Raw genomic sequence first — 22,936 nt, 5'->3', positions numbered from 1 at the left:
CTAATGGAAATGGTATGACTCACACTCTCTAGTATGAGTGGAAAAGATCTGCCCCAATTATGTTTGTCTGTATTCTTTGAATAATCCACCTTCTTCTTGTGCTTATCAGCGTAAATATACACTTGTTTCAGTGTTAAATGTGTATGATGTCTTAAATCATGCTAATCTGCAATTTTGAAGATTATTGGGTAGCATTTTCTGGCTCATTGGGGCCATTAATCCTTATGTGAATTTTATGAGAATGATTAAAAAAAGAAAAAAAAAACACCAAAAACCAGAGTATTTTGCCTCAAATTCCTGTGCAATCTGAATAGCACAGCTCTTCAGGAGACCTTCCCACAGGCATACAGAACAAAATACCATATACCACTCCAGCTGTTCTGATTAATTTCATTGTCTCAAATAACAAACCATGTGTACCGTGTTTGAAGCTACATTTGTCTGCTGTTACTTCTTACTTACTGTCCTGCTTTGCCTGCAGATGGCTACACCACTGATGACATAGAGTTCTACTGGAGAGGTGGAGATAACGCGGTCACTGGTGTGGAGAGGATTGAGCTTCCTCAGTTCTCCATCGTGGAATATAGACTGGTGTCAAAGAATGTTGTCTTTGCCACAGGCAAGTATTGTCATTTGCCCATTTAGTGTTAATTTCCTTGTGCATGACAATTACTGTCTTATTAATCATTATTAATCATAACTATATATAGTCTGTGTTGACTGTTTAGCTAAAGAAACTGCTTACTCATAAAGCCTGGAGGCAGGAGTCCATGAAACAACATTTATTGTTTATCTTTCTTTTTCTTGTATGTGTGTGATACTTAACGAGGTACCTAAATATCTATGATCTAAATAAATACGAAGTCATTCACCTCTGAATGATCAGTTTAAATGTAGCCTACAGGGTTACCAATCATATGTACGTATGTTTTGGCATAGTAGGTTAAAAAGCCACCACAATTTTTATGAACACCTCCCTACAACTGTTCAGTGCATGGTTTTTTTGTTATTGTACAGTGATTGTGATGTCTTTTATATCTTGATCTGCAGTGATGGGTATATATTATAATGTATACAAAGCTAGGGCTTTTGTTACCATTGATAGGATGCTAAAATTAAATACTTGTGTTTCTTTCTTGTTTCCTTGAAGACATAATAAAAGTTACTGGTAGCTTACAGCATTGGATGTCTTCAGGTGACAAAGTACAATGTTGATTTACATGTTTAATGTTAGACACCAGCATAGGAAAATGTTGTTGTGTGTGACAAGACCAAAGCAACACAGAAAGCCATCAGGAGGTGTGGGGCCACTATTTGGGACCTCCAGATTTTCAGTACTCTTCAGACCGCAGGAGTTTGCTGTTCCGTCTGTCCCAGCACACTAGAACAACTGAAACACAGTTCTATTATGTTTGTAAGCATCGCTTCACCCACTCTTTGGACACAACATCTGCTTCAAAGTACACAGAAACACAAGTTGTATTTCAGAACGAAATGTAAATATTGCTGTGTTTGAAATTAATATGAGGGAGTTTGCCAAGTGCTACTGTTCTTGGAAGGGAGGGTTTTTTTCCAAAGAGAAATCAATACACTAATCCTATGTGCCTCCCTTCTGCAGCCAGTATCATCTTTGGCAGCCAGGGCTTACCTGCCCCTCCACAAGACTGGATATACTTGTGTGGAATGGATCTTTGGACAACAGTGAGAATGCAGAGAACTTATCTGGGAAGTTTTTATGACAGTCTAAAGCCACCTTTTAGTTCCATATGAAATATTTCAGTAAAGACATGATTTAGTAATTTAGAGATGAGAGAGATTTGTTAAATTCAGGAAAAAGAAACATCCAAAGAGCTGTGAGGCAAATATGAGAGCGAATGAAAACTAGGAGTAGACATTTATGTGACTGACCAAATATTCAGAATCATAACAGTTCTTTACAAAAAGAACTTGTGGAGGGAGTAAAAAGTCTCATCCTTCATGGTTTAAGACAGCTTGACATTTGGGAGTAGGACAAGACAGAGAACAGATTAGTCCATGTTTCTTGTACCATTTTCTGAAGCATATAATTTGTGTCACTGATGAAGACACGATACTGCATTTACTATTATTTTGGTACAGGACATTATGAAAATGCTTGATTAATTATGAAATTTTGTGACAAGTATTTCCATGGAGAGGAAACATCATATTTGTTTCTCAAAACCACATATTTAATTGTAAATCTGAAGCATGCTAGTGAATCTGATGGATAAAGTCAGCACACACTTTTCAAATTTCTTCTCAAGACCCTGCTTTTTCATTGTCCTAGTAATTAGAGCCATTTTCTGCATTTTTGTGGAAGATAAGTCAGGCATGCTTTTTTTTTGGCTTTGAGGTTATTGAAGTCTCAAGGGGAGATATTAGTTCTTTGAGTGCAGTATCTCAGTGAACATTTCAGAGATTTCAGCACTAGTGTGCTTTGATTGTATAAAACTAAAACAAGACTTCAGAGTCATGCTATGAACAGCTTTTGGGGTAGTTATTTCTCCTATCCTCCATGAGCAGCAGTGCTGTATGGTCTTATGTAACTTATGCAAATGGAAAAATCTGTTCCCATAGTTACTACTGAGAAGCAATGGTAAGCATGAAAAAACCCCACAGATAATGGCATAAAGCTGTGTGGGGCTGCAAGAATACTGGAGGAACTGCATGCATGTTGAAGTAGAGCACTGGAGTTAAAAATGATCTTGCCAAATTAGCAAAATGGGTCTGAAGAAAAGTATAAAAATCAGTATGGACAAGTGCAAAATACAACATTTACACACCTAATTATTCCTATCCAAATTCAGGACAGGGAATACCCAGTTAGGCCAAAGTTCTGTGTGTAGAAACCTAGGTGTTCAGTTGCCTAAACATAGGTATCTGGTGCCTCTTGAGATGCTGTAGAGCATCCTGCTTAAGAGTTAGGCTGCTGTTCCGGAGTCACAGTTTTGTGTCCTGTGTGCCAATCTAGTGCTTCAGTATTAATTAATTAACTAGTATTAAGTTCTATATTCAATAGCCTAAGACATCTCAAATGGCATTAGACACCTCTGTATAGGCAATTAAATCATACCCTTTGAATCAACCGGCTGTTAAGTCTAGATCTTCATGGTTTACACTGAGAGCTTATGTGCCATCCATATGTAAATATTCATGCAAACATTTAGGGCCTAGACCGGTGAGCTGAATCTGCCTCCTAAATGTTTGTTATCCAGAAACGCTAAGAAACTGAACAGGAATTGGAATATGTAAAACACCACCCAAAAGCTTCAAGACGCATAGCAGTCCGAGCCAGATTAGCAACCTGTTGGTAAGAGGAGGGTAGTCTTAAAAGATCTGAAAATTAATTATTTGCTGTGTTCTGAAAGATCAATCTGTAAAGTACATTTCCAATTAGCTGAAGAACCTTCCCAGAAGAACAGATTAAAATAAGAATTCTGTAACTGACCAACTCTGTTATCTTAGTTCATACTTGGATAAAACAGCAAGAGACTAATTTAGCCTTGGAGCTATGTATTTCGGCTTGCTAGCTTTTAATGAAATTGAAACAAAAACAAGTAATTACTTTTTACCAAGTGCCCAAATATATGAAAGAGGAATATTTTGACCTCAGTTATTGATTAAGTATTTGTTTTCATGCCTGCATTCTCAATAGTGTTGTTAGATTTAAATACTTCAGGCCAAATTATGTTCTTGCTGTACTATTTAAATTAGCCTATAGACCTCAACATGTTATGTGAGATGGGAGGAAAGGTAACGAATCTGGTCCCTGAACAGCAACGCTGTTCTTTAGGCAAAAAAACCAAATTTTTATGGAATGTTAACAACTAGAATTTCCTGGTAATTAATCTTTAAATGTACTGAGCCTTAACTGACAAATCATTATCCAAGCATAATCAGGCAAGTAACAGTGTAATTGTTGAGCTCACCAAGAAATCCATTTTTATTAAATAAATTACACAAGATGGTCCCTTCTTAGATAAATAAAGATCTGGGCTTACAATCTTTGTTCCATGCAGGTTAGGACCTATCCTTTTCACAGAGCTTTAGCCATCCAGACAAAGAGAGGGAAATAAGTAGAGGAAATAAGGAATGTCCTTTCTTCTAATTCTTTTTTTTCCACAGATTCTTGTAGTCTGTTTGCTGGAGGTGAGATATTATAGCAGAGATGGCAGGCTGGAAGCAGGGCCAATAAATCATCTGTGAAGGCATAAAATCATTACAGGTGAAAGTAATACAAACTTTTGTAGTCTCAGGGAAAGCTACCTAAAGGAGAACCCTGGCTGCATAGTATGAAAAACGAAGCTACAAGTTCATGTTTCAGTTTCACCCTGAACTATACAAAGACCAACTTATTCTGAAATTTCTTCAGATCCAGATCTCCCAATAAAATTTGAGCTTGGAAACTCACTGCAAAACAGAATGATGTTCTCTTTACCTCTGTGAAACTGAGCAATGTGTCAACTCCAGTAAGTAGCCATGATGCCAGCAAGACTTTTGGTTAGATTGTCCAGGAGCCACAGACCTTCAAAACCTACCCTGAGACTTACAGGGCTGGAATTTGTCTTGCTCTGATTTAAGGTGAATACAATTTCAGCGTCTACATATGAATCAGGTGTCTTAGTTTATAGGAATCTACTCAGTACAGTCTGTAGAGTCTGTAGACAAATTCAGTCCACCAGCAGGAGTCTGTTTTAGGAGGAGATGGATAATTCACTGGGTTTCATTTACTAGATCGACTAGATGAAGTGACTCCTCTGTAAATGTAATTGGAGCTTAGACTCCTAGCTCATGTGTATGCAGTTCAAGTGAGTCTCTTTATCAACGACTATTTGAGATGACATAGGGCAGCCATCTTAGCCTCCAGCTGCCAATCAGAAAGATGTAGGGGCTATGTCATATCACCAGCTGCATGCTAGCGTCTAAGATGTCATAGGGCACCTCAAAAAGAACAGTGCACCTTCAGATTTGCTCCTGAATCTCTGTGTTCCAGTCCAGCTCCAACTCTAGAGCAGGAGGACAGACAGTAGACAGCCCTGGCTCTAGGTATCGTTCTTAGCATTCTGTCTTCTGGCTTCAGGACGAAGAACCTAGTGCTTGAAACAACTTTATGGTGACCTCTCTGGCCTTTAGACAATCTGTCTGGAGAGTCCACCACTAAGGCCAGGTCCCACTGGTTTCAGTAATTACCTTATCTCATTAGATGGAGGTGGTGATGAGGTAATGGATGATGGTCACAGGAAAAGCATTTGAGATAAATGTCTAAAGTTTGCTGTTATACTGTTTCTCCATTTAGGATTTCATTCCTGAACATTACTGACATACGTGACACATTACTTCTCTCCACTGTTGACACACACCTCCTCTATCCACACCATTTTCCCTGCTTTACTGAGAGCAAAGTGCTCTCTTTCTTCTTCCTCTGAGTTCCCCTAATGTGTCCAGGGCCCTTGGCACTGGAGCAGCCCAAAGAAGAGGTTTTGATTCAGTGATTCAGTTCCACTGAACCTTCTTGAATGAATCTTTCAGCCTATTTGTCAAAGAATCAGTATTTTATGGGAGATTTCCCAATCATTATCTCTATCAATGATATTCCACAGACACCCAGACCTGAACAGGACTTTTGGAAAGGAAGAGGTTTATAGAGAATCTTTTTATGTGGGTGGTGTATTATATGAAATAATTTTCCTCAACAGAGCTTTATAAAGGTTTCTGTCTGATGCACTACTCTACAGAAAGGTCATCGGTTCTGCTACATTTTTAATGTACTTCATGATGGCAAAGTATGCTGCTGTTTTATTTACATAGTCTGTAGACACAAGGCTATGGAAACCATTTCATAAGAAGCTCAATGAAAAAGTTAAGCTTTGTTAGCAAAAAAGCAGGCGTGGTTTCAAAGAGAGAATTTGTCTTTTGAAACGAAACATTGTTCATTAGAAAATGAAGAAGTTAAGCAAGCTAAAGTCTAGATGATTATTTGCTGAAAATTATGCTGACTGCTTTACACAGCAGAAAACTTTGGTCTGATTTTCACGATGAAATACATTTCCTGACTCTACCAATATTCTTCCACTGGTGAAACTAGAAGGCATTTCATCCTGGAAAAAATTACTACTGATTAAAGTAATCACAGCAAACAAATACATCTACCAGATACTTCTTTTTCAGTGACCGTTCTTCTGAGATTATTTGACATAACAGCTAAGGATAGGTGCATAAAGTTTGTCACTCCCTGGATGCTTCTGCTGCCTGGAAATAGTGTAGCATTTTTTCTGTCATATGACTCAAAGTATACCTAACTATCAGAAATAGGATGGAGAGAAATCTGCAGTTTTCTATTCCTTCTTTCACTTCCTCTCTCAGGAAATCCATCATTCTTGTGTCTATGGGCAAATGTAACTTCTTATGCTCATACGCAAACTTAAGAACATAATTTAAAGGGAAGTTTGTAATTTTTTATTTGATTCTAGATGTAATCTTTCACATCTTGCACATATTTGCATTTGAATGGGTGGAATGTGATATAATACCTAGTTGGGCCCTCGGTACGTTCAGAAATGTTTTTTAGGCTGTTGACTGTAACTAGAGCTTGTAGATGAGCTATTAGAAGTACCATATATTACTAGTAATGCAAACACTGAAATAATGGAGTTAATTTTTTGTGAAAGACTACCTTTTTCTTGTACAGCTGTACTCAGGTTTCATTATCTTTGCATTTGGTGAAAGAAGCCACAATTTTTTTAACTGTTTGATATTTCTAAATATATAAAATATATTCAGTGAGATTAACACCAATTTTGAAATACATCAGTTTGAAGTTAAATAATAAAATGTTTTGTTTGAAACAATGACATTGAGGTTATTCATTTTTTTCATTATTTATTTGCTCCAGTTGTAACGAGTCATGAATCCTATGTATATACTCTATATATATATACACACCTACAAAATCATATTTTTTTGCTTAAAGTGTTTTTGGAAGAAAAATTCTGTCTGGCTGTAATTGATAATAGAGGCCTTTGGATCTGGTCTGAAGGCTTTTCCTCACTAGGATTCATTACAATTTATTTTTGACACCACAGGTAGCATGATTCTCATAGTTCAGATGTAATTAAGAAGTTCCATCTCATGAACAACTCTTCCGTGTAAATACAAAACTGTGCACATTACTAATCTTCTCAGTATAAATACTATACATAAAACTGTATTTGGATAACCATTTTACTTGGAGACCTAAGCATCTGTTCTTAAAAACTAACTGGTGCTCACCCATCTGTTCAATAATCTAGAATAATTTACTCTCTCTTTTCTTCCCAAATACAAATTGTGTGGATATCACTATATTCACTGCAAGGTTTCTTTTAATACCAACCAGTAATACAGTGAAGGCGTTTTCCCTACTGTTCTGCAGATGTCATACTGCCCCATAAAAGGTACATGCTTTAGTTTCTACGGAAACTGAAGACAACTATCTGCAGGTGTCTTTTCTTCAGTGTAAATAACGCTGTCTTCCCCTCACTTTCCTCAGGTGCCTATCCAAGACTCTCACTGAGCTTCAGGTTGAAGAGAAACATTGGATACTTCATTCTTCAAACCTACATGCCCTCCATACTGATTACCATTTTATCATGGGTGTCATTCTGGATCAATTATGATGCATCAGCAGCAAGAGTTGCCCTTGGTATGTGCTAAGAATGAGTGGAACGTTAAAATGTCAGACTGAATGTAGCCTTCAGAGGTTGTTAAAGACTGCAGCGTGATGTCAATGTTTTGATATTCCAAAATAATTTACATCAAAGTCACGCCATTTAGTGTTGCCTCAAAAGTGATGTTTTCCCCTGCATGCAAGAATGTAACTACCACTAAATCTCTGACATAAGCTGCTCATATGGGTCCCAGCCTTGTTCTCATCAAAGTTAATGTTGTTACCAGTAGCCTCAGTGAGGGGAGCAGCTCCAGAATCACACTCCAAGGGCTTGAGCCTAGGCTTTTAGTCCAGCTCAGTGTGGGAAGACAAGTGTGGCTCCAAGCCTCCTGCTGAGGTCCTGGGTCCTTTAACTGACAGTGGCAGGAACAGACCTCATGAACCATGTGCTCATTCAGAGCACAGGGGCACATCAGCTACAGACCATGATGTCCCGGCTCACCCTCAGAACGCACAGTATGTCAAGTGCATTTTTGTGGTGGCTTAAAGCACCGTTTACCTCGTGGAAGAGAAACATGGATTTGGCACAGATTGGTGATCCCAGTCCAGGACCTTCTCAGGTCAAAGTATCCTTTAGACAAGGGAAGGTGGCATCAAAGTATCTCACAGGAAATATTTAATCTATTACAGAAGCATATTCAGGGGTAGCTAGAGACAAGGAACAGTAAATGGATCTATAAGTAATCCTTATGACTACTGCAGCCTCTCATCTCATCCCAAATTCTGACTTCAAGCCTGTTCTGTCTTCAACCCTCTTCTTAAAACAGAAATATATTCCCTAGTCCCCTTATTTTTCTGACACGTACCACAGCAAAACTGTGACTCTAACCCATCCCCATGAGATTCCCCATCTCTGTACCATGTACCTCCCCAGATCCTAAATACTAAAGAGGCTGGGCCGCTATGCCTATACATTTGTGCAATATAATATTACATCCTAGCATCTAAACTTGGATAGCTGAAGATATTGTAGATTAACTGCAGTTACTGTACAGTAATTTTACAGATACTGTGGATTAGCTGGTGCATATGGGCATGACACAATCTGGCATTACCATTCAGCAGCTAGTGCATGTTCAGCAGGCTGCAGCTAAGTAGTGGCTTAATGGGAGATGGGACATAGAGTCCAAACAGCTCTGATGTATTCATAAATGAACTACTGGAGACCAAAGATCCACCCTGGAGACATTATGACTGAGGGGAGCACTTCAAACACATCAGTCAGCATCTAGAGTTATATGCCGGCCAGGGCTGCAGAGAACAGATAGTTAGGCGAAGTTACCAAACCCAGTGACATTCCGCACCCTTTTAGAATGGGTTCACACAGTTTTAACTTGTTTAAGGAACAGGACTGTCTCATGTGGCCTATTTCTGTGTAGCACAAGTTCATCAAGTACTGTACTGTGATAACACAAGTATTAGAACAAAAGTCAGAGAGTACATTCAAGGCAAGCTCAGGAGCCCAGGTGTTCTGATTGATAGAAAGTCCTTTTGAGAGGATGAAAATCCATCTAATAGGTTCTTCTGAGAAAACAATCAGTGCCTTGGTGATTATGTCTGTGATGTTTGTATAATAAAGTTCAGTAGCATGGGTCTAATCCGATGTTCCTTTGTACAGCCATCTTACGAGTCTGAAGCTGATATGAAATGGTACCCAAGTTTAAAGGCAATATAGCACCTTTGGACATATGCAACTGGCTCTGAAAAGCTCAGTTCAGAGGAGGTTAAGGCCTGCTGGCATAGGTATTTATTAGAGGACGAATTCTCTGTGCAGTCTTAGAGACATGGAGACAAGCTTTTACTCTACCCCTGGAAGAAGCCTGATTCTAGTTCATTCACTCCCATGTTTTGTTCCTGTCCCTGGTCCCTCACTGCGCACGCTGTCTGTGCTTCAGCCTGCACTGAACCAAGTAGTTCCCTCAATGGAGAAATCCAGGCAGGGAGCAAAGGCCAGCTCATTCCAGGGACTGTGTGCTGTAGACACAGCAGATAGAGGCTGATATAGGGCTGATCTCAAGAGAAATATTCAAACCCAGCAATTCTGTTCAAAACTGAGTTTTTGCTGGTTAACCCTAGAAGTTCTGAAATTCAGTCCTTTGAGGAGAAAAGCAACCTCAAGAGCTTTCACTCTTGGGAAGGGCTGTAATCAAAAGATTACCCTATTTTTATATGATAGGCAAATGTCAGCTGCTTCTCCTCCAGCTGTGCTTTAAAATAAATTATTGATCTTCAGAAGGGCATTTGCCTGCAGGGTGTCAGGATCTCCCAGGGGACATAGATCCTTTTGGTTAGTGATAGCCACCTTGCTATCTGGTGTGCTTAATATTCTGGATGACCGAACTCTCCCCGTGTGGTGTTTAAGGACTCATCTCTGGCATTTAGATTAGAGCCTGGGAACATGCATCAAAAATGTGGGCACTATAATCCCTGCTGAGCAGGCTTCTAAGTCCCTGGTTGACCTAGACTTTAGTAAGCATCTGTGGGAGGATAGTGAGATGCCAAGGGTGTGTTAAAAGGGATCTCTGGGGTTTCTGATACAAGAATCAGTTGGATCTTAGGTAATTCTTTGAATCCCTTATGGGAAGCAGCAGCAGGTAATCCTACAAGGAAAGAAGCTAATTCAGGCTAGAGAATTTCCTTGGGCTGCAGATCTATGATAGTGTTTGCTGTTCTACCTTTCTTACCCCTATTCCTTTGCTGGCATGGAGGCTTTCTAGAGTCTTTGTCAAAGTTTTTTAGGTTAAAGTAATACGTCAGCTATAATCCTCATTTTACTGCAGAGCTGAGTGAGTTATACCAACACAGTTTTTAAATATGCTTGTGCTGTGTGTGTCTCTGCTGTATTTCAAGCCGTGAAACATCTGACATCAACACATGCTTGTTTCATGGTTTAGAGGAAAAGCACTGAAAACCGCATGACGCTGACCTACTAAATATACAAAATATCTGTTACAGAACCTCATAGACTACTACTACAGTTCCCCTGGAGTGACACTGTTTACACCAACAGCTTGATTTTGAGTTATATTGTCTTTATTTCTGTCTCTTCAGGTAAAAGAAGCTGTGCTTTATAATATGGCAGCAATTTTCTTTCATTCTTTATTTTTGTGCTGCCTGCATTTTAATGGCTACTTACAAACTGATGGTATAATTATGGAATCAGAGAAAATAGTAATGGAGGGGATCTATTAGAATGGCTTGCCTCTTTTACCAATGTAGACTTGTTCCACAAATCAGTGTTTTCAGCCACCTGTGATTTGCGATTCCCATAAAATTTCCAGCAGACATACAGACCCTGCAGCTTATTGTGAATTCAGGCAGGCTGACAATAAATTTGGTTTTCTTACCAGCTTTTCAAAACAGTGCTGTGGAATATATTTTCAGGTTCTGTGTCCATGCTTAGGTAAATAAATGAGGGTTTGACATACCTGATAGATTTTCTAGGTGCTTTACTAGTGTCCAGTCGATCACTATAAAAATGCTGCTCTCCCTCCTTGTCTTTTTCTTTCCACCAATGCACATACCTCTCTGCCTCTCAGTAGTCGTCTCACCCCTTTCTATGTAAAAATTAGACTAGTGCTCTAAACTAGTAATCTCAAATTCCTCTTCTTTATTGTCCTTTCCTGAAACAGGTGTCTAAAATAGATGGGATGACCTACCCTAGAAAGGTGCCTGTCTCTTTTCATCTGCTACAGAGGGACCCCACAGGACTAACTTCAACCAGCTGCTTAACTCTTAGAAATTTAAAACTGCATGAGGGGAATCTTTCACCATCTATATGAGCACTCTGCCTTGATATGTGCTCATGGTTTTATCTATCCAGAGCTCTAACTAGTTTTGTTAATTTTTAAAAACTTATTTCCATTGTATTGAGCAGCACAGTGCTGTAAGAGCACACCGTTTAATGCTTGGGAGACTCTTTGCCTTCCTGTTGCTGATCTGTTTGGTGTTCATGGAAGAGATCCTCAGTACAGCTACCCTGGCTTCCATGAAGCTATGTTAACTCACAGCATCGGTGCCAGGCCCCCTTGTTAGCTGTTCCCCCAGATCATATGAAGGAAATATTGTAGCAGAATAATAAAGCATCAAGCTTTAATTTTACTTTTGTTTGCAGTGATGTCACCTGTGGGATATCTTTCACAAATTTTTAAGCTCCTTCACACTGACAAGGCAAATTTGCCAAAAAGGAAAATAAAATTGAAGCATGATCTGCTTAGAGTTGTAAGATATGTGGTCTTTTTTTCCTTTGTGTAGGAATTACAACTGTGCTGACTATGACAACAATCAACACTCACCTGCGAGAGACTTTGCCTAAAATTCCGTATGTTAAAGCCATTGACATGTACCTTATGGGCTGCTTTGTATTTGTCTTCTTGGCCTTACTTGAATACGCCTTTGTCAACTACATTTTCTTCGGAAAAGGCCCTCAAAGGCAGAAGAAACTTGCAGAAAAAACAGCAAAGGCAAACAATGATCGCTCAAAGTTTGAAGGCAATCGGGTAAGATTCTTTAATCTCCTTTTTGTGGGCAAACTTTGGTATTTTTATAATCGAGACCCTACATAGAAGAGTGTATTTAGGCTTACAAAAATCAAAGTGAGCATGATCTGTGTAACAAGTAACTGTAAGAAGGAGATAACAATGGGAGTGCAGCTAGTCGGAAAATAAAGGCACAGATCTACAAAGGCATGTATTTGCTTAAGTCAGAATTTGATTGTGATTTCGTTCAAGTACCTACCTAAGGGAATCCAGGATCTAGGCATACTTTTTCTCACTTCACATAGAGCAGACATTTAAAATGCGAGAGAACAGATAAGGGATTAGTTCCACCATGCTAATTAACTGGCCAGTATAGCTGAACCACTGTGTGTGGCATTGTCATCTGCTGCTGTTTAAGACCATCAGAAAATTATAGTTCCTGGAGAAACTTTCCGATTGATTTCTGAAGCACAGTATTGGCATGGTCTGTGCTGATTATGCTCCAGCCTATTTCCTTGCCTGGCATATTACTTCACCAGTGAATACCCTTTTTTTCCCCCTTTGGAAGTAAAATTCAAGGTATTCAACACTATATGATGTTAGCAAGCCATGTCAGTTTGAATAGAATATCTTTTTGGGCTAAAATGCTCCCAGTGAGGCTTTTTCAGTCAGCTCTGTTGAGTAAGACTGTTTCTTCTATCAGCTATAAATTAGAAGAGTTCACAGTGACAGTTTATTAAATACCAGTATCATAAAAGTAATTTCAAGCTGTATTTTTTGATCCTAATGATTCTGTCTGCTATAGCAAATGTAATGCAGAACTATACCTAATTATCAACACTCATATTGGTGAAATAATTTTTGAACCAATAAACTCATTTTTGTCCCCTATATTATGAAACTAAATTTTCATCACAGTTGGCAGCACTACTTAGGACTAAACTAGCAAGAAGAATGAATTTCCTTTCCTGAAAAAATAAATAGTTATTGTAATTAAAAAAGCATATGGGAAAAAAAAAGAGTATCAGAATTGAAAGCAATGGACGAGATTTTAGCTGCAAGCAGGTAATGCAGATGTATGCACCAAGGTTCAGTTCTCCCAGTGGAAACCATCTGGTGAGTCTCATCCATTTAAATGATTTACATAAATCAGTACAAGTCCTGTTGATGGGCCCAATAGCACCCCATGCCTGACTGTTCTTCTACCGAGTTCAATTGGTCTGTATTGCCAAAAGAGCATATGAACCTTAACTAATGAAAATGAGGGGTTTTCCTAGCCAGATCATGTCATTTTTATATCCCAGATCTGATCATACCATACATCAACCCTTTTTTTCCTCATTTTTGACTTACAACCTTTCCTTTCCAGGCCATCCTAATCAAATATCATGGACTTTTCTGACTTTTCTGCTGTTTTAATATCAACCATGCATTAATGAAATTAGGATACTAATTCAGCACTCCAGAGCTGAAAGAAGAGTGTGTTCCTCTGTCTCTTGTGGTCCCAGCAGTGAAAGGGAACTCTGTATGCTTTGTAGAGACACATATAGTCATACTGACTGTGAATATTTGCTGTTGAAATTATCTAGGATAAATAATGAAGTATGGTCCCATTCTCTGTGGAAAACGTTTTGTCTCCAGGCCTCAAATGGTGAAGTCAACAGAACTTCGTTGCTGTCAGTGGGTTCAGTGCCTTCAGAGAAGCGGTGCCAGCATACAACAGGAAAAGACAGGGACAGTAGGTAGCACTGATCAGAAATCTTCCTTTGTAACAAAGCATAGACAGAAAATGTAGATTCAGTGGATGTAGGATGTCAAATCTAAATTTTTGATCAGAAAAACACTGGCAAATGCAAAGCAGAGGGAATTGCTCAGAGCAGGTAAGAGGTCCTGTTGCTTTCAGGATGAGCTGCTCAGGGAAAATCCATCTAGCAGATCTACTTTGGACAAAGTTTACCAGGGCTTCCAGACCATAGAAATGGTTTCCATTGTTCTGGATTGTGCCCACCATCGACCGTGCTGTACAGGCATCCATGGATGTAGAGGACAGGTGGTCGTGCCAGTGTTCTTTAACATACTCGCTGTGGAAGACAGTACCTGAAAGCTCTGAAACCCTGGCTCTGACCTCTTCAGGGGCAGTAAAGAGGCATTAACTTCCAATTTGTTCTTTGTTGGCTTTTGAAGATCATTGAATCTGATGGAAATTGTGGCTGCTTGGCATTTGCCTGCTTCTTGCTTTAGAGCTGGGACTCGGGCTGAATGTCCTGGGAGAGGCTCACAAACTGGAAGGCATACTGCACAGTAAGGGAGGCTCAGAGCCACAGATGACAGATGAAGACTACTTTGCACAAGTTCAATGAAATTATTGGTTTTTTAATTTTGGTGAGGCTTCAGGCTTCCATGGAGTATATTTCCATTCAGAAAGGGAGGATTTCTAATCCTGGGAAATATTTCAAATCTCACATGATTTGGGGCTGAGCAACATTTTTGAAGAATGGGAGAGCCCCTAAAAACAGGCAGCCCCCTTTGCAGCTATCTCCACTATTTGATGACTGTCAAAATGTACACTGTGCTGGAAAAAAGTTTGAAAAGGTTTCAGATATAAAACTGGAAGAAAGCATTATTTTTAGTTTGTCTCTAAGACTACCATTTTGAGTTGATTTGTGTTGCTGTTTTGTTTCAGTAATTGAATTTGCTTGTATACGAACCGTGTGCATGAGCTCCCTGTCATTGATTTAGGGCACTAGCTCAGGGCACTGGAAAAAAAAAGGCAATAAAAAATAAACCAAACCAAATATATAAATAAACATTAGCCCATTTATTGTTCGCATTAGATGCTATAACCTGTGGGTGTAGTGACAGAACAACTGTGCTGTATCAGGTCCAGCCTGAGTCAGTGCTCAGACAGGAGGGGCCGCGGCTCCGTGGAAATCACTTGTGTTGGGAGGCAGCACTAGCAGAGCAGAGGCAGCACAACATACTGCCTGGCGTTCAGGCCCTGAGTTCAAGCGTTGCTCTTGTGGTACCCAAGACTGGGAGTACTGCTGAGGCAGTGTCTGTCTCTCAGGCAAAGGGAACAAGAGGAGGATGAGGGCCAATGCTGTGTTATTTTCAGTCAGGAGCATTTTAGCCCATGGAAACTGGTAGAACCAGCATGGACACTGGCCTTGTAGTTCATTTTTTACACATCAGAGAACTGAAGTCTGGCGTGCAAGCTAGCAGGCTTGGTTATAAACACTGCTCTTATATTAGCAAAAGGGTTTTCCTAGTCTTATTTGATTGTAGAGCAGGAGAGTTTAACAAAAATGTTCTAGGTCACAAAATCCACAGATGTGGGTGTGTTTGTGGGGTATTTTTTTGATAATTGCTTTGCAAAGCAGCCGCTCTTCGTGGCCAGTAACTCTGCTTCCTAATGCATGCATTTGCATTGTGCTGCGTCAGAGATTGCGGGTTTGAAAAGCCAAAACTGGCACAGCCATCTCCATGTTGATACTGCTGCTATGGACGTGCCTCTCCAGTGCCAAGCTTTTAGGCATTTCTCTCTGAGTTGTTCCTGATACGCTGCCACTGAGGCTTGCTGCGTTGAGGAGGCACCACCAGCTGCTGCTGCCAAGCCGCCTGTTGGCTTCACCGCTCACGTTATGGCTTTCTGTCCAGCTCTGCCCATGTGTTAAAGCCAATGAGCCCAATAGCTCCAAGCATTAGGGAAAGAAGAGCCCTCGTAGCATATAAATGGCACAGCCCGTGTCCTCACATTGCAGAGGTGACAAAGAAAAGCAGAGGGGAGAGGAAAACTCTGCCCAGTATTCTCCTGTGTAGCACTGCTGAATGTGGGATGAAGACTGAGGCACATCTGACTAAACTGAATCGCTGGAAATGGTTTCAGAAGATTCAGAGCTGGTGAGGAGATGAAACTTGAGGAAGCCTTTACAGATGACTCATTGGATCAGCAGCTGACTACAAAGAAAATTTGGCTCGTAGCCATCTCTTGACTGCTTTGGCATCATATTTTATTTCACGTAATGCACTGTAGGTGGTATTCCTCACTGAACTTTTCCAGCATTATCCCAGTAAACCACAGTCACTGGAGACGAACACAGGATGCTTCTCTTGTTGTGTAAAATAATTTTTATACACGTACCAGTTTCAGATTGAAAACTCTCTCTTGAAAACCTTGATACACTGGTTCATGTATAAGAACAAGCTCTAGGATAAAGGAAGAACTGTATCGTGATTTTTCATAAAATATTTATTCTGCCCATGGTATCGGTGCCTAAATTAAAGTCCTCTGTGGACAAACTGTCAGAAAATAATAGGTGGCCTCTAAAAATGTTTTCCCTTGAAAATTGATCACCGCTCTTACAGATCGATTCTGTTTCTCCTGTTTGCATTGGCAGATTCAGGCTTCATTTGTAGTTCTCTGTGCACTTTCAGTTTTGCTACATAAATTGTTTCTTTTAAATAAGGCTCAGATACAGCCTAATTTACAACTAAATCAGCATGAGAGAGCTCTAAGGCAATCTTGTTCTCACTTGTTGTTCACTCTTGTGATAGAGGCTACTGGCATAATCAGCTGGTGAGCATGTGTTTTGGACATTGCTCCTTCTGGGCCAGTCCACAGAGGTTATGATTTGTTACACTCCCCTGCTAAAAATATTGCTTCTTAGTTCAAGCTGTGGCAATTTATTTTTTCAGTTTGGTGGGACCAAAAGTTCAGCCCCAGGGTATGAATCAGGAGGGTAAGTATCACACAAGCTCATTCAAGCTTCAACCCCCCATGGCTGTCAGACATGTGGGAAGAGCTTCATTTGAACAAAAATAATGCATAACCCTTTATAAAAAGGCCCTTCTCATCAGGCAGTTCCTGCATGTATTTTTAGCTCTGGAGATTCCTGGCTCAAACCCCCGCTGTCGGCCAAGGCAGCAGCTTCCCACCAGGCATTGCTGAGAATAGAGGCTCAGGCCACTTACATCTACTTAGTGCTTTTAAAGGATTGTTAATTGTAGCAACCCTTCTCACAAGTGGGACTTTATTCTGAGAATGAATATCTTGGCTGCTGTGGCAGAATTATCACTCAGTTTAAACTGGGAAATATGAGAATAGCAAAGCTGGCAGTATTCTCCTGTGCATCTTCATCTTTCCTGGATACTTTTTTCGGTGCTGTTTCGAACAGTGGGATATTTCTGAAACATGAGTGTGATGAGTAGGTGCCAAGTTTTGAAAAATATCTGTCACAGGTGGTGAGCACAGTTTGTGTGGGAAGAGCTGTAGTCCTGTAGTGCTTAGGATCGGGACATTCATCATGCACAGGGCGACTCGTGCGTGTACTAATTTTTGTTCTACAGCCACTTTGCACAAGTATGAATGGTGCAGATCTGGAGAGTGTAAGAAGGATTGTACCTGCAATCCATAGTACAGCCCAGAGATTGTAAGAATCCAGACAATGTGAAATACAGGGCAAGGAAGGAGCATCCATTTATTTCCCTTTCTTCTCCTGTTCAAATACTTCAAGGTTAATTGTCAAACTCCATTCTTACTTGGTGGACAGTGATATTAACATGAAAATTCCTCATTATTTTTCTTCTTCACACTTCCCTTGTTTTTCAAGATCTTTCCCTCTTCCCAGTTCCGCTGGCTAGCCTGAGCTCATCTACGAGGGTGATATAACATAATTGTCTCTTTCAGGTTTTTTGTGCTTATTAATTAATATAAATATATTAAAATACTAGTGAGAGAGGTACCACCTTTTAGACTCAGGGAGAACACGCAACACTCATTTTTGTTGTGTTTGCTGCTTTAAATTATTTTTAAAATATCAAAGGCATAATGTGGTCAATGAATTTTGTTTTAAGCACAGATAACACTTAGGGCCTGATCGTGTACTGTTCTACAGGTTGGAAAGCCATTTACACATAAGTAAAGAAGATGGAAACTGCTACCAGGTAGTTTTGCCCCTTGCATAACCATAGGTGCTCGCACCAGGGCAGATCAGGTGAGAATCAGGTAGCTGGAGTCTAGATTACAATTTCCACCAAGAATAATTCCGTTTTATTATAATTTTAAGGGGAGATCTATTTTCTGGGATAATGTACTTGAATAGTAATTTTGATGTAAAATAATGCAAGGCTAACTACAGAGACAGCTTTTCACGCTGTTATTTAAACCCACTATTTGCATTTATATTGCTTCATATGATGGAAAGTGTTTACATGGTATTTAAAAATTTGGGATTGATGAACTCCTAAACATACCTATGGGGTTTGAGCAAAATGCTTCTCCTCTTTCTTTTTGTGTACTAGAGTGAAAGACTTAGGAGGAAAAAGAGATTTCATTGTAAAGTACTCCTTGAAATTTATGGAATATTAAACAGAGAACTAAATGAACCTGAAATAATTCAGACACTACCTAATAGTAAATCAAACCTTATGGTCGTTTCCCGACCCTAGTAAAGTGCTTCCAAACTGCCATTAAAGCCGAAGTTTTCCAAGCATCTTGATCAGAGAGAGGTATTCAATAGCAGCTCTTGGCTTGCATTTCTTTAAAAATATAATACTTAACATCTAAACGAGCCAGTACCTTGTCTAGAATTAAGGAGTAGATTCAGGACTTGCCAGGTGTAAAAAGGGTGTTGAAGTCTCCTGTCTACAACATAAAATCCAAACTGAGCCTATCGGAGATGTGGTGTTCCTCCAAGAGCAAGGACCAGAGGTTCTTTGTGAGCCTTATCTTAATTCTCCTCTTTCTGGCGTCAGTTAGGTAAGTTATGGTCATTTTTGTGTGATGACATCAGGCTGCTAGAGTCTTTGGATTTTTCCTTTGTACTGTAATATGTATGGTTCAGAAGTGGTGATCCTTCAAAAGTGAATCTGTTTTTCTGTGTATAAAATATGTCACAGCATTTCGTAGAATCACAGAATCATAGAATGGTTTACATTGGAAAGGACCCTTAGAGGCCATCCAGTCCAACCCCCCTGCAGTGAGCAGGGACATCTTCAACCAGATCAGGTTGCTCAGAGCCCTGTCCAGCCTGACCTTGAATGTTTCTGGGGGTGGGGCATCTACCGCCTCTCTGGGCAGCCTGTGCCAGTGTTTCACCACCCTCATAGTAAAAAATTTTTTCCTTTTATCCAGTCTAAATCTACCCTCATTTAGTTTAAAACCATTACCCCTTGTCCTGTCAATGCTTCATGCTTCATGCTTCTCAACCTCCAGATGGATTTATGTGAGATTCAATCACTTCACCCTGGTACAGGAGCTCAGTTGCTCAGAGGTGGGAGGGATGGAGTTTGATTAAAATTGATTCTGAAGGAAGAGCATCACTTTTACATATTTGGATCCATGCTGATTCAGCAGGGACTTAATTAATGATTTGGTACTCAGCTGTTTCCATCTGCTTTGATGAGCTCAGTGGGAAGCACTCCATGGAAACAACCAGCCCTGGCTTATGTCAGGGAGGAGATGGGAGCTCTGGCAGCGGAGACTGCAGCAGGGAAATGGGAATGAACGGCTTCAGGTGGAGCCATGGTCTGGCAGAAAAAAAGACTACAAGAAGCACGGAGGCCCAGGGAGACAAGGGCAATCTTTAGGTTAAAGGAGGATGGTAAGGGGTAAGGGGAAATTGGTTGAATACACAATGTCATCCCTCCAGTCGATAAAAAGGTTCGAGAGCAGAGCCTGGGATTAGCACTTTGGGAAGAATTTCTAGTGTGCAGACAGTGACATTGCTGAGCCAGGTGATAAAATCATATTCTAAGGCTCGTAAGGAGTAAAACTAAAGTTTTATCAAAGACATTGGCCTGTTTGTCGTGTGTAGCCATGATTGTAATCAGTTAGCTGCTTTTCTTAATCTGTATCTGCACCTGGAGTAACAGTTTCCCTGGAGCCACTGATCTGCACTCATAGAATCATAGAATATCTCAAGTTGGAAGGGACCCATAAGGATCATCGAATCCAAACCCCTGCAACTCAGGTTTACTCATGGAGGATTTTGCCTTACCTGTATATTCAGGCAAACATGAGTCGACTTGCACAGGATACCCTGCCATTATTGGTTTGTTTCTTTATTCATTGAGAGAGGGTGTGTACATTTGTTGAAGCAATTAAAACAATTGCTTAAGTCATTCGGAAGTCATGCTTATGTGCAAATACTTTTTAAAATGTTGCATGCATTAAGTATTCATACTTCACAACATCACCTTAAGATTGTCACAGAGCATGAGCATATATTGCCCTAATTTTGTTGAGAGCTTAGGTCATTTGTCCAAAACCTCTGAAGGCATCAGTTTGCAGGAATAGGTCTCAAGAATATCTGCAGACCAGAAGGCTGATTTCAATTTCTGCAGACCTCTTCATCTGCTCCTTCCTTGTATTTGACATTCAAGTCTCTTGCTCTATGAACAGAGATGCATTTCCAAAGTATGTTTCCAAACATGTCTTACTTGATATTTTGAGAAAATATGTGCTGTCATACAACCTCACAGGACAAAATAGTATATTCAGAGAAAGCATTTACACAAATGTTGCAACTTTCTTGACCACCTTTCTGGTTTGATTTATAGAAGCAGTGACAAGCAGTGAAAAGCAGCAGCATCACTGGAGGATTACAGGCGGAAGCTACGTTAGGGTGGCATGTAAGGTTGGCAGATAAGGTGAAGCAGGCTATGCTGTGTGATGAAATAAGTGGAATCGAATTAATACTTTCCTTGGGCAGGAGAAGCCTGAACACATAGGTGTACCCTCCAGGATACAAGCTTTCAGCTGACACCTCACTTAGAAAAATCCAGGGCTTGGTGTAGAAGGACAAAGTACCCATGGACAGGCAAAGGTCTATATATATGTAGGTGGCAGGCAGAATCTGGAGAGATCAGGAAGTCCCGAGGTAATGATCAGCTGACATCTGTGGTGGTGGATGGAAAGGGAGTAGAGATCTGCAAGGGGAAGGCAGTGCTGTCAGGGTGGAGCCCAGCGAAATGGTGATTTTTAGTCAGCTGAAGGACATTACTCAAAAGCCTGGGAGGTGGTGGGAAAGGAGATGACATGTGATGCTGTGGGGGCCTGGATGAGAGATGTAGTTTTCATCTTCATAAGGAAAATGCAGATTGTGGAGATATTTTACACAATGCTGTAACAAATCCTGATCATAATTTGTAAAAAAAAACCAAATTATCCCACCCACCCAGAGAAAACTGCATCAGTTTTTTTCAGAGACCACCATAAGTAGTGATGATATCCATGGCTGTATTTTACAGTGTGTGTATTCCCTGGTTACAGATACTGCTCAACAGCATGAACTCGTGTCTATAAACCTCAAGCTCATACTTTTGTACCCAATGGGTTTCTGCCATGGGGAAAATAAATTCTTCTTAATCACCACTGAGGCTTCTCCACCCCATTATTTTGGTTCACGTTGTTTATTTTTATTTATAGGCACTCATCAGCATAATGTACTGTTGCCTACAACAGCAGGATTTGTTGGACACCGTATGATTTTTTTTTTCTACTTGCCTGTATGTCATTCATAGCATTTTATATTCTTTTCCATTTGCAAGAAGCTTGGCAAAGCATTACTGGTATACTGTCATAATTGTTTTCACTGAGGAAAGATAAGCTGTAGCATCAATAATTGATGAAAGAAATATCCATTTTACAGAATTTTAACAAGACTGAAGAAAGCTAAATGCATATGGACAGACACATAGCTACGCACATTTTTAATGCATCACACAAAGCTTGCAAAGGATGTGGTATCAGATGACTGTATAAACTTCAAAAGGCCGTGGCAATAGTGTCATTTCTCAACCACTTTTAAACAGATGCTTGTAGGATGAGATGTTCAACTGCTGCACAGTTAACACAGCTAGATCATGTGGCAGGTTAGAAAAATGTATTAATTGCAGGATAAGTTGTGGTTGAATAAATTTTATACATAAAACTGGAAATTATCCTGGATGCCATGATTCACTATCTATTTCTGACATGGGGAACCAAGTTCACTTGAACAGAGTCACACATGCATTGACTGGCTGAAAATACCCGGTACAGAGCATTTATTTTACATTCAGGTGTTATTTTCCTTTCCCAAAAGCAGTCAGGAAAATGGGAGCTGATCCCTGTATCAGCTGTCTTCTCTGCCTGTCCTCCAGCATGCAGGACATGGGGCGAAAGGGGATGTGGTACCCCATGGCTGAAGCTACCAAATACTAAGACAGCATCGTTTGGGACTGTCTGTCAACGCCACTCAGGCGAACTGAAAGTTTTTCTGGATTGAAGGAGCTGTACCCAACTCTGTGCTGCTCCTCCTCTGTCGGTACTCAGGGTGACTAGAGAGTCTGGACCAGAATTTAAGGGCTCTGAATGATCACAAGCTTCCACTTACTTACTGAAAGTGGCACCGTGTTGCTCACCTGTGCTCAACACTGTGCTCACCGCCTCTTGGATATGGAGGCGGAAGGAAAGAGTGCCTCCTGTTTCCTCAGTTCAGCAGCTTTCTTCCCTGTCGAAGTTCACTGCTTTTTAAGATCACTTAGCCAAGTGGAAGAGCCCCTCAGTTAAGCATTGCCATGACTGCAAAACTGTGCAAATGGCTTTGGAAGGAAGAGTTTAAGAGAGTAGTGGTAAATAAGCTCTGTGATTCCAAAATGCAAGAGTTCAGCAGGCCAGAACTACTCTTGTGATTTTAGCAAACTTCACAGGTAGGTAGCAGAGAGAGGATCCATCCCTTACCCTCACCCC

The 22,936-nt window shown here is 40.2% G+C and overlaps 1 protein-coding gene across 1 annotated transcript in view; it reads left to right on the top strand.

Moving 5' to 3' along the window:
- The window catches only part of GABRB3 (gamma-aminobutyric acid type A receptor subunit beta3), a 114,177-nt gene that overhangs the window by 87,450 nt on the left and 3,791 nt on the right, over positions 1-22,936 (top strand). The window contains exons 6-8 of the mRNA XM_075093573.1: positions 482-619; positions 7,550-7,702; positions 11,981-12,225. Coding sequence (XP_074949674.1) covers positions 482-619; positions 7,550-7,702; positions 11,981-12,225 — 536 coding nt within the window. The remainder of the gene's footprint in view (positions 1-481; positions 620-7,549; positions 7,703-11,980; positions 12,226-22,936) is intronic.

This window comes from Phalacrocorax aristotelis, chromosome 1 (genome assembly GCF_949628215.1).
Source record: "Phalacrocorax aristotelis chromosome 1, bGulAri2.1, whole genome shotgun sequence".
Classification (NCBI taxonomy): domain Eukaryota; kingdom Metazoa; phylum Chordata; class Aves; order Suliformes; family Phalacrocoracidae; genus Phalacrocorax; species Phalacrocorax aristotelis.
The sequence above is the reverse complement of the archived record's forward strand: the minus strand, read 5'-3'. Positions and strand labels throughout refer to the sequence as shown.